The sequence below is a fragment of the Berghia stephanieae genome, chromosome 13, assembly GCF_034508935.2.
Source record: "Berghia stephanieae isolate SIO BIC M18660-M18661 chromosome 13, UCSD_Bste_1.3, whole genome shotgun sequence".
Taxonomy (NCBI): Eukaryota; Metazoa; Mollusca; class Gastropoda; order Nudibranchia; family Aeolidiidae; genus Berghia; species Berghia stephanieae.
In genome coordinates this window covers 3,009,408-3,021,907 of record NC_088372.1, presented here as the reverse complement: position 1 = coordinate 3,021,907, position 12,500 = coordinate 3,009,408, and the positions used below count along the sequence as shown (strand labels likewise).

General features: G+C 36.8%; 2 protein-coding genes across 2 annotated transcripts in view; both read left to right on the top strand.

The window, feature by feature from the left end:
• Positions 1-12,500, top strand: part of LOC144958908 (low-density lipoprotein receptor-related protein 1-like) — a gene marked incomplete in the record, with an annotated part of 328,538 nt that overhangs the window by 67,273 nt on the left and 248,765 nt on the right.
• Positions 6,487-12,500, top strand: part of LOC144958919 (uncharacterized) — a 27,487-nt gene continuing 21,473 nt past the window's right edge. The window contains exons 1-6 of the mRNA XM_078891216.1: positions 6,487-7,050; positions 7,382-7,556; positions 7,979-8,065; positions 9,228-9,289; positions 10,107-10,323; positions 12,239-12,490. Of these exons, the coding sequence (XP_078747342.1) occupies positions 7,493-7,556; positions 7,979-8,065; positions 9,228-9,289; positions 10,107-10,323; positions 12,239-12,490 (682 nt within the window). The 5' untranslated portion in view covers positions 6,487-7,050; positions 7,382-7,492. The remainder of the gene's footprint in view (positions 7,051-7,381; positions 7,557-7,978; positions 8,066-9,227; positions 9,290-10,106; positions 10,324-12,238; positions 12,491-12,500) is intronic.

Below are 12,500 nucleotides of genomic sequence, written 5' to 3'. Positions count from 1 at the left end.
AGAGAGAGAGAGAGAGAGAGAGAGAGAGAGAGAGAGAGAGAGAGAGAGAGAGAGAGAGAGAGAGAGAGAGAACCCTCCCCTCCCCCAATTTGTTTTGTAGATAGTATTTATAACCCCAGGCTAAGCGGCATCTGACCAAACAAACAAGTAGCAGCTACATCCTAATACTGTTATTCTGAACGGAGGTCTATAACTATAAGCTGAAGGAGTTTGAATTCATTGGGGAGCGTATAATCCTCTATTCAAGTCGACGCCATTACAACATCCTCGTCTGCTCAAGACTCGGCCCTGACTGACATCGATTTTGTCTGCCGTTCATCCCACGTCTAAAATTAATCTGAATAGAAAACACTGGCACAATCGTTCGTCAGTATGAAAGGTCTAACATTATTTGGGAGTCTTTATTCAGCCTTCTTTCTATAGATAGTATGCGCTTGGCTAAGAAGCTCATAACATTGCCACCCGGAAGTCTTTGTTATTGTTTTTTGCCATCCGCGTTTATGAGTAATTCTCACTAAACTGTATCAACCAGACTATAAAAGATCATGAATACACACAGTTTTGTGTGTTGGTCCGTTATACTTCTGGATGGAAGTTATGAGCTTCTTAGCCAAGCGCATGATATCTATAGGCGTAGTATCAAAGCTAATGTTTTTAGTTTTTACATGTTACTGGTAGTTGAATAAAGACTATCTGGATATGTACATGCTCAATTTTAATTCATTTTTCCCCCTAGTTTTGAAAAGTAGCAAAAATAATATCTTGTATTGAGTGATTTAAGGCCACTGATATCAATAATATCAAACAAGGGAGGTTAATAATTAGTTTGACGGTCCGTGTGCCTTCAATGATAAAACCACGTATAATAATAATATCTCCTCGTATTATCCGTCTCTTTATCATTTAATTAAAAAAAAAGAAAATGCCACTCTAGTGTGTGTGTGTGTATGTGTGTGTGTGTGCGTGTGTGTGTGTGTGTGTGTGTTCGATGTATTATTTGATTCTAGGTCAAAACCATTACTCATTTCAACTGATAATAGTAATAGGACAAGACGATAAGATAGATAGGTGTATATAGTTATTATTAGTACGTGGAGGGGGAGGAGGGGCTATAGTGGCGGTATTTTTGTGATGGGAGTCACAATACATGTCTTGTCTCCCCCCTCCCCCCCCCCCCGGAAAAAAATGAAAAAAAAATAAAAAAAATAAAAAGAAATAAATGGTATTTTGTGCAAAGAATGCTTCATGTGGTAAAAGTGAGCAGAAATATGAGATTGAGAGAGATAGAGATAGAAAGAGAGAGGAGAGAAAGGAAGAGAGAGAGAGAGAAAGAGAGAGAGAGAGAGAGAGAGAGAGGAAGAGAGAGGGAGAGAGAGAGATAGAAAGAGAGAGAGAGGAGAGAGATAGAGAGAGATAGAAAGATAGAAAGAGAAAGAGAGAGAGAGAGAGAGAGAGAGAGAGAGAGAGAGAGAGAGAGAGAGAGTAAGTATAAATCAACAGATTGACGAGTCAAATCCCAAACTGAATAGACCCCTCTAAATCGACCTTTACGGTACATTAGATAAGAATGGACATGGTCAATCCCCCATTTATATATTATCTAGACTTGACTGACATTGGTCCCACCCCACCCACCCCTGCTATACCCACCCTCTACTTCAGTGTTATGTGGTGGACACAACCAGCTGACCACGGAGTGGAACTGTTACAACTGACCACAGAGAATCCTCAGAGTAAAGATTAGACTGGCATATATATATATATATATATATATATATATATATATATATATATATATATATATATATATATATATATATATATATATACACACACACATACATACATACACACATTTTGCGTCGATAGCGCTATTCAATCCAGAAAACACAAAGGTGAAGAAAATAATCAACAACAACCACCCCCCCCCCCCCCCCCCCCCCAAAAAAAAAAAAAGAACAAACACCCCCCTCCAAAAAAATATATTTAAAAAACCCTCCAAGAAACAAAACAAAACAAAAAACACACAAAAAACAAACAAAAACAAAAAACAAAAACAGATTAAAAAAAAAAAACCCAAACAAAACCCTCACCACACACACACACACACACACGTACACACACACACACCACACACACACACACACACACAGCAAACAAGCAAGCAATCAAGCAAACAAACAAACAACATGATCAACATGCCTTTTTGCTTGTCTGTCCGTGCATTTTATTTTTCATTTTTCTCTCTCTCTTTAATCTTCATCTTAATGTTAAACAAATGTTATCATAACAATTTTTCATGATAAGAACTAAATGGGTTCAATTCTGCGACAAGAAAGAAAGAAATTCCATATGCTCGAAATTACTAAATAACAATGTGAAATTGAATGTACGCTTCAATTTAATAACGAAGACAAATAAAATGAACGTTTCGGGTCACCCCTTTATCAACAAACATGATGAATGAAACACGACAGAGATATAATATATTGATTTATTTTAATTCGTGTGTCCTTACAAAGCAGCATACTATTTCCTGCCCATCAATGTTTTTGTTTATTCATCTTAACAATGCCACTACCACATTATCTCATTCATCTGTAGACTTTCATTCATCATGTTTGTTGATAAAGGCGTGACCCGAAACGTCCATTTTATCTGTCTTCGCTATTAAATTGAAGCTTACATTCAATTTCACATTTTTATTTATTTCTTCGAGCTTCGAGCAGCAACATTTACATATTGTGCTCGAAAGAGCTTCTCGACATCTCACAATAACTGCCCAATTCAAAGAGTTATGTTATCACCAAAAGCACGAAACTCGAGTTTAGCTGTTATGTTCTATGGAAGACACCGAATAAAGTCTCTTGAAGTGACCAAAAACTAACATTTCACATAATTTCTAGTCATTATAACATTAAAATCACTTTTTTTTTTGGGACATCCGGTTTGAACCAATTCCCCTTTGTCTTCCCTTTTCTTGGCCGCTTTAATTGTAAATGTCCCGTCCTACCGACATGTTAAATGTTGCTGTTGACCAGGGACCCCTTGTAAAGCGCTTTGAGCACCTTTAGTGGATATTGCGCTATATAAAGCTCAATTAAAATTTTTTTTTTCTTTAGACGATTGGTCACATTCTTACTTTTGATGTCCCCTTTGATTTCGAGCCTCACTTCGACCCTCTTGGAAACGACTCCATCTGGCTCACACTCGTGTCATAATTCTGTTTGATTTGTCCAACAAGCCAACACATCCGGTTATTTGGATTAGTTGGGAACTCGGCGTTCTGCGCGCAAGACTGAGGTGTTCGAGTGCCGATTCCCTCCTCAACAAGACTGGGGGCCATTGGGACCAGGGTTGCCAATTTGGCAGAATTTCTGCCAAATGTCCTTTTTTTGGGGCAGAATTTGAAGTCGTCTGGCAGAAGAAAAAAAAAACAAAAAAACAATAGGTTTGGCAGTTTGGCACATATTGGGCAGATTTTATTTTCCGAGGCCTAGATTTTGCTACATTATTATTTATATCATGTATACTCCACGTTTTCCATGGCAATTTTTATGTATTAGTGATTTTTTTAAAACTTGGGAAATGAAAAAAAAAATAATTATGACATCGGCCTTGAGAATTTTTTGTTTAACAAAACTGATGAGTTTTCAAAGGGGGTTCTATAACCATAGAGAGTACTGGACCTGGTCTGTGACTATAACTATGTAGTACGGTTTGGCAAATATTTGTGGTATTTGGCAGATTTTTAAAATCTAGTTGGCAGAATGTCTGAAAATAATCTGGCAACCCTGATTGGGACAGCTGAGAGGGGTTTTTCTGGAGTGTTTGATTTGGTTACGAAGGATTGTGGGAGTTTTGATCGCTTTACAAATATTATATTATAGTACCGAGCTCGCTCGCTCGATCGCCGCATTGTCGTATTCCGTTGTTGTAATTAATCGTAATGTTGTGATTGGAACTCGGTTTGTTCTTACTATTCTTTGTGTCGACTATGTATGTAGTTTGTTTTCTTTGTCACCCTTTGTCGTCCAGCTATATGTGACCCCTCGCCTCAAAACCGTATTAAGTCGGGATGATTGAGATGCTGAAAATTAAATTTGTGGCCAGAAATATCAGAATTAAGTTGAGTTTATAAACTTTATTGAGGAGAATGGATATCATATTTCAGGCTGCTAAACACCAGTACTTCGTGTTTTTTTTTTGACCAGTCCAGCTCTACTTTGACTTTTTAGCATCTGGTTCATCCCGACATAATACCGTTTTGAGACGTTGGGTCACATATCGATCGATTAAAGTGACCCTCTTCTGTTCTTGATAAAAACTATCAAACCTGGGACTAGCTCAGATGTCCCAGGTTTGAAAGTTTTTGCCAATATTGAAATTACCTGACGTATAAATAAATATTAAAAAAAAGCGTAACAAGACATATAACACACGGCTATGTGGTCTAGAGGTATGACAGTCGCTTTCGGATCGGAAGGTCCTGAGTTCGAGCCTCGCTCGGCTCATAATTGAGTCCATGGATAAGGCTCTTTACTCACATTCTCTCACCGTAACACGAGTACCTGGCCGTTAACAGCGTTGTCTCTGTCGGAAAAAAAAATTTGTAATATCGCCTAACAGGTGTCATGTTTCGTTCTACATGTTAAATGTTGCTATTGCTCAGGGTTCCCTTGTAAAGCGCTTTGAGCACGTTAAGTGGATATCGCTCTATATAAAAGCTCATTAAAAAAAAAAATATCACAAAAAATGTCTCTCATACCATACCGCCCTAATTCACTCACTCCTCCCCTCCCCCCCCCTTCTCTCTCTCGCCCCCTCTCTCCCTCCACTCTCTCTCCCTCTTTCTCTCTCTCTCCCTCTCTCTCTCTCTCTCCCTCTCTCTCTCCCTCTCTCTCTCTCTCCTCTCCTCTCTCTCTCTCTCTCCCTCTCCCTCTCTCTCCCTCTCTCTCCCCCCTCTCTCTCTCTCTCCTCCCTCTCTCTCCCTCTCTCTCCTCTCTCCCTCTCTCCCTCTCTCTCTCCCTCTCTCTCTCTCTCTCCTCTCTCTCTCCCTCTCTCTCTCTCCCTCTCTCCCCGCCCCCCTCTCTCCCCCCCTCTGTAGTATTCTTTGAAGTTGTTATCTTTCACATCTATCTATGGTTGTGACAAACCGATCAACTTGGGGATTTCATACATTTAAAATAGGTTCCACAGACGAGAAAGACAAATAAATAATAGGGTTAGTAGAGTATAGAGTCGATTTTGATCATATATATATATATATATATATATATATATATATATATATATATATATATATATATATATATATATATATATATATATATATATATATATGTGACCCTTCGCCTCAAAACGCTATTAAGTCGGGTTGGTAAAGATGTTGAAAATTCAATTTATAGCCAGAAATATCAGACTTGTGTTGAGTTTGTATGAGGAGAATGGATACCATATTTTAGGGTGCTAATGCCAACTATTTATATTTTTGACCAGTTTTAACATTAACACCGGCTTTTTAGCATCTGGTTCGTTCCGACATAATACCGTTTTGAGACGAGGGGTCATATATATATATATATATATATATATATATATATATATATATATATATATATATATATATAGATAGATAGTTCGAAGATGACGTCACTCAGGTCTTTGTTATTTTTTTTTTGCCATCCGCTTTTATGAGTAATGCTCACTGAACTGTATTAACCAGACTATAAACGTTCATGGATACACACAGTTTTGTGTGTTGGTCTGTTATACTTCCGGATGGCAATATTATGAGCTTCTTAGCCAAGCGCAGTGCAGTGCTAGAAAGAGCTAACTCCCTCAGTATGCATCTCATGCTCTGCCAGCGACGTTTGCGATGGCTTGGTCACGTACACAGGATGGACAATGGACGCATACCCAAAGACATCATGTACGGTGAACTAGCTTCTGGACGGCGACCAACTGGCCGTCCAGCTCTGCGCTTCTATGATGTCTGCAAACGAGACATGAAATTGACAGGCATCGACTCAAACACCTGGGAGTCGCTTGCTGACGACCGCAGCGGTAGGAGATATGCGGTGATGGAGGGAGTGAAGAGAGGTGAGGAGAGGAGAAAGACGAAGTTTAAGGAGAGGAGAGCAAGGAGGAAAGAGAGGCAGCAGATCCAAATACCAAACGCACAGTCAAACTATGTGTGCAACAACTGCGGTAGAGACAGAGACTGCCATGCAAGGATTGGTCTGCTGAGTCACACCCGTCGTTGCTCTCAACAAGACTGATGAGACTAAAGTCATACAGGGCGCAAACCATCGTCTCTCGAGACGGAAGGATGCCTACCACTACCTACTATATATATATATATATATATATATATATATATATATATATATATATATATTATATATATATATATATATATATATATATATATATATATATATATATGTATTAATACCGGATAGGGAGACTTTTGGTACCCCTATTAGTTCATTTTACAGTACTTTACCAATAGGGAGACCAAAATCCGGTCCCCCTATTGATTTGACCTCTAGCACATTCACTTTTCTATTTTTAGTTTAAAGTTGTCAACCCAACCGTCAAGGATATATAATTGTAAATCATAGTATTGAAGTTATTTGTTAAACACCACAGTAAGAAGAGTTATGCCTAAATTTTCACGTTGGTCAATAAGGTGACCGCCTGAAAAAAGTACAATAGGGGTACCAGTGTTTTCATCGATATATTTCAATAGTGAGGCAATATATCTTTCCGAAATTTTCTCTAAAATTCTAGAACATTATATGGATTTTTATAGTAATGAAAACCTAATATAAAATTGTGTGAAAGTTGATGAACTGAGGAATGAACAAGATATACGAATTATAATCTATTTTTAGAAACAGATTTATCGAATCTTGGTCCGGATTCTTATCTTGGTGACAAGAGACAAGCAAACATAGTAACTCTTTTTTTCGTGAAACGTATGTTTAGTCAATTTCGCGCATAAAGAGGCACTCGGCACTCACTCACTCCGCAAGTCAGTAGTAGGTGGTTATCAGTTATCAGCTTTAATTCTTAGTCAAACGCTTCATCAAACCCATTATTGAGTAGCATGTTGATGCCTGATGCCAGTTGAAGCCATCTCGACGTCGTGAAATGGAGCATCTTCTGTCATAGCAGTAGAATCGTCAGATGCCGCATTTAAATCCTCCATTCCAGGCGTTGCTGTTGCCATATCGATCTTCGAAATGATTTGGTCTAGACGTCAAGTTGACCCGTTCTATGTCTGAAGAGATTTTAAAGTGCAATACCTAACATTATATCTTGATCTACAAAAGAGTCTTTTTAAATGAACCGCTGTGTTTCTATATTTTTCAAGAACCAATGATTATCTGATAACAACTGACTTGCGGAGAGAGTGGCCGACGGACGTCCTCTCTATAGCCGCAAGTATTTTTTCGTCACTTGCTGAGTTCCAAACTAGACGTCTATGGCATCGTGGGGTAAATTGATGCTGGAGGCATCATTGAAGAGACACCGAGATAATTTAAATGGTAAGTTATTGGCCATTCTTATTACATCACTGTTGATTTAAGATTTTCAATAGGGTAGACATCACAATCACACACACACCGATTGATGATTGTCACTTGTCAGTCAGTCATTTGGAAGTGGAGTCAGATAATTCGGGAACTTCTGTAGACTGTAGATTCACACTAGTGAGTAAGATCTGTCGTTTACTACTACTACTACTACTACTACCACTACTACTTTTAGTTTTAGCTTTATCCAACTCAACACTTCTCGTGTTTATTTTATTTTGGCAAAACTAGAATGGATTTTTGAAAAGAATATAAAATAATTTAAACTTAAACCTGTCTTTGCATCTTGCTTTATGCATACAGTATGCCATATCACAGCCATCACAAAATCATAGTTTAATGTTGAGAATATGCTATTTCTTTTGTAACTTCAGATCAGAGAGATTTGAGCTTTAAAAATCCTGAAAAATGTCTTGCTGTCAATCCAGACAACCCTTTTGATGTGATCTATGATGTTAATGGTAAGAATGTAATTTGATGAGGAAATGAATAACATTTAGGTACACATAGTTTGCTTTTTTTTTTTTTTTTTTTTTGAGTCATGATGTGTAATACTATTACAGTCCACTCCGGATAATTGCAACTCGTTTAATCGCAACTTTCGGTTAATCACAATATTTCCTAAGCAATGGAAATAATTCTATATAAAAGTCACTGGTTAATTGCAACAAACTTCGGTTTTTTAAAAAGTGGTAAATTCAAGAAATCAAACAGTATATCATGATTAAATTTCATCATGGATGAAATCGTGACAGGTTGAAGAATCGAGAGTGAGCAGGATTTAATGCTACAGTAGTGTGTCACCACTCTGTTAGAGTCGAAAGAGGGCGGGGCTCTGCAGTATGGGTTTGTGACGTCATCGGTGGCCATTAAATAGAAGAGGGGTGGGGCTGGTCATAATCTTGACAACAGGTTATAAATGACAGTTATAAGAGAGACTGAGCGATATCCTTTGTTTTAGGATTAACAACTGTGCATTGTGACCAACGAGTTTGGTGAGAGCTTATTGTCTCTCATTAAGGCTAATCTCTTTAACTCTGACAAATGTTGAATTGTTGAGAAAAAAGATTGAAACTTCTTCCAATCTGAATAAGATATCGGCTTGCTTCATAGCTGCTTTTGGTTGACAAATCTACACGGGGCTGCCATATGGTTTTTGTTTCAATCAAATTGCTCTGTATGTGGTGGACTAAGAATATTATTTACTGGTTTGAGTTGACAATAAATGTGTAAAATGTTGAAATAGTGGACAGGAAACTGAATTTCGGTTAATCCCAACATTTTCGATGATCCCAAGGTATTGCGATTATCCTAAGTGGACTGTACCTGAATCTTGAACGAAAAACTATCATATGGATATGATTATAGACAGATTGGTTTCTGGAATTATATTTCCGTCCTCCCTTGCCAACTCTGACGTTCTTGAAATTTAAAAGAAAATAGCCAGAAGGTTTCGGACTTAATTTTCTTTTTTTTTCCAAAGGACAATAGTCATAAGGTAAATAATTTTTAAAAAATCCTTTTACAGCACAAGATGGCATGATTTTTTGTTTAAGAGTTTAGAGAAAAACTTGCACATGATAGTCTTCAGCTTTTTTTTTGTTGTTTTTATTTTCTATATAGACTCCAACTCAGAGCCTGAAAGTGATGCAGAACAAAGTTCCATATCACATGATTCATTTGTGGTAAGTATGTACATTAAAATAAAATCATAACATTTGTATAGCGTTTATCCACAGTTGGCACCATGCTCAAAATGCTTCACATCAACATATTTTGTGGTGGACAAAACACATTTGCCACAAAAGATGAGACCTGCAGTCTGTTAGGCGCAATACAATATTTCAGGACAAGGACAACACTGTTTTACACCAGTGAGATCTCCTAGTTTTTTGTTGTTAAAAATTTTTCTTTGCAGTGGACTTCGCCAACAATAACACTATTTTAAACCTTCCTCGTTATATTTTGAAGTGATATTCATTGATGAGCCATTCACATTTGAAGTCGTTTGTTTTTTTATTTGACAAAATGTGAAAATGATGCGTTTCCAGGAAAAATTAAAATAGCTTCTGTTGGGATTATACTTTTGATCTCGCATTTTGTCCAAATTCTCTTGCATCGTAATGTTTATCAACTTTTTTTGTTAACTATATTGCAGTTGCAAGGTTAGGAAGTTCATATTGTTGCAATGAAAACCGTTTATATGTCCAGAATCGTAGTGATATAAAAAATTGTTTTGTAGTTGTTGGTCCTGGTGTAGGATTTAAAGAGTTGGTTAAAAACGGTTTACTGAAACCCTGGTTGGTGTATCTATATTTATCCAAGCACAGTTGAACATATTAAATACTTAGACAATATGTCTGCCTTTCTCAACTCTTTTTTATTATACTTGCATTATTAACCAGCTAATTGTTTAGTTGGATTATTAAACAATGGCTCTTCATGTTTATTGTCAACATGAATAAATTGATTGATCTGTCATCTTTTCCACAAAATATACAGGGTCCCGATTTTGTTGCTGACTCCGAGTCTGATTCCTCTACGTACTCTGTGAGGTACCCAATGCTGAGTACATCATTGTCTTTGGAACCTAGTGCTCATTCCCCAACTCAGTCAGAGCCTCATCCACAACTATCACAGACTGAACCTCGTTGCCAGTCTGGGACCCAGGTTCAACCCGAATGCTATACACTTGCAAACCAACGTGTTACGTGCAATGGTGAGTCATTTTTTTGTCATTCTTCTCCTTTGATATTTGTGGGATCAATTTTAATTTACCCATTCCTTTTAAAAGAAAACTTCCACCCCCTCCATGGTGCTGCATTTGTGTTATTGCATTTTTTTTCTGTTTTGGCAGTGCTGCGTCGCAAAATACGCTACCATTTACATAACAAGCACAAATCCAAATTTGATAGGGTGGACATCTTAGAATCTGAAACCCCAATGTGTGAGTGATATCAGTGAAACCAGCCATAAAAATGTTCATGTTTATTTTATTGGGGTTTTTTTTTGTCTGTAATAGACTTAAATTGCTTGTATTGTAAGTGTTAAAATGGTTTTTTTGTTACAACCCATCTATATATTAAAACTGTTTCTTTGTATTTCTATGATGCTTAAGGCTTTTTTTCACAGACCAGCTGGAAACTTAACGAGAATCAGAGTAGATAACATTTTTATTAATCTTGCAACCTAAACAGTATATGATGATTGGGAGCATTTAAAGAAAAGCACATTTTCTTTTTAATTTGTCGGTACTAAAATTATACTTTGATAATGCCTGCTGTGCTACAAACCCTTTTGACTTCCAGGTTCAATATTTTTCTTTATTCTAAAATTCTTGGGTTTCCTTTCAATGACAACTGAGATCATTAAAATTCAGCTCACAACATGATGTGTGTAGATTTGATGAAAACATATGTTCGAGTTGAGAAGCAGTGTTCACGAACTTGCTGATCGTTTTTACTAGCATTTATTTTCCTAACTTACCTGTATCAATTAACAAAGGCAAGACTCAAATATTTTCTATCTGAACAGTGTGTTTGTTATTGAAATATTTCCGGCATATACATGTCATATTTCATTCCCACAAAATATAAATCAGGATTAAGTTGTCTGGGCATCAGCATCGTTCAGGCAGTTGGGGGGAAGTCTTTAAGGAATTAATGAAGCCGATGCTCAACCGGTCTGGAGGACGTTTGATTGATGTCGGCTGTTTGTTCTGCCAGCCGGTGATGTTTTCTCACTCCCTCAATGACAAAGTCATTGTTATGACTATGAACTATAGTCTATTATTACTTTTGTTACTATATTAATTGTTACTTATAGCCGCTACTGTTATTATTATTATTATTATTATTATTATTATTATTATTATTATTATTATTATTATTATTATTATTATTATTATTATTATTATTATGATATTGCCTTCATTGCATTCTATTACTATTATTGATATAATTAATTTCTGATTGTTGTAAATAATTTATGTGAATTGAATTTTGTCGATTGGCCAAGGGCCTACAATAAACTTAAATGAAATGTTAGTCTTTGGATAGGACTTGGGTCTATTCTTGATTGCTTTTCCGCCTGGGTCGAGTGAAGCATTTGGAGTAAATTTTGTTGCTCAACGTAAAAAACATGACGCTTACCATTCCGCTGATACTGATACCTCCAAGGGGTGGTTGGGGAAAAACCTAAAATTCTTTTGACATTCTGTCTGATTTTTCGCTGAAACAACAAAGGACAATCTATGTATTCAGATGAGACTTCAATGTGTTACTATTCCGATTTATGTTCATATTTTGATTATAATGAAGAGGGAACCCTGAACCCAGTGAAGTGGGTGGATTGATCTATTTATTTCTATTTCAAAACAAAAATATGGCGTCTTTTCACTGGATTTGTTATGTGGCAGAGGTCTCCACAAATCTAACATACCTCTTCCAAAGGAATAGATGGTAGAAAAGTATATAACAAGAAGGAATTATGACAGTTACTTGTCCAGGCCTTAAATATTTGGAATGCTATTCCTCTCTATCGCTGTCATGTAGCTGATGTGCATATGATCTGTCTATTGATTTATTTTCATAGTTCATAGCATGATGTGCTTTATTTTCTTCTTTTTTTTCCAGAGAAATACAAAAAGCCAAGGAGACCCTGTCCATACTGTGGACAGTTGCAAACAAAACTCTCAAGGCATTTGATGAGGAAACACAAAGATGAGACAGAAGTTACAGAGGCCATGAAACAGCCTGTAAAGGAAAGGGATAGAACAATGGATTATCTCAAGAAAAAGGGCATTTTTTATTCAAACACTAGAAACAATTCAATAGTTATGCGTGAGAGAGCACAAGGGTCACATGAAGTTGTTATGTGTGCTGGCTGTAAGGGGTT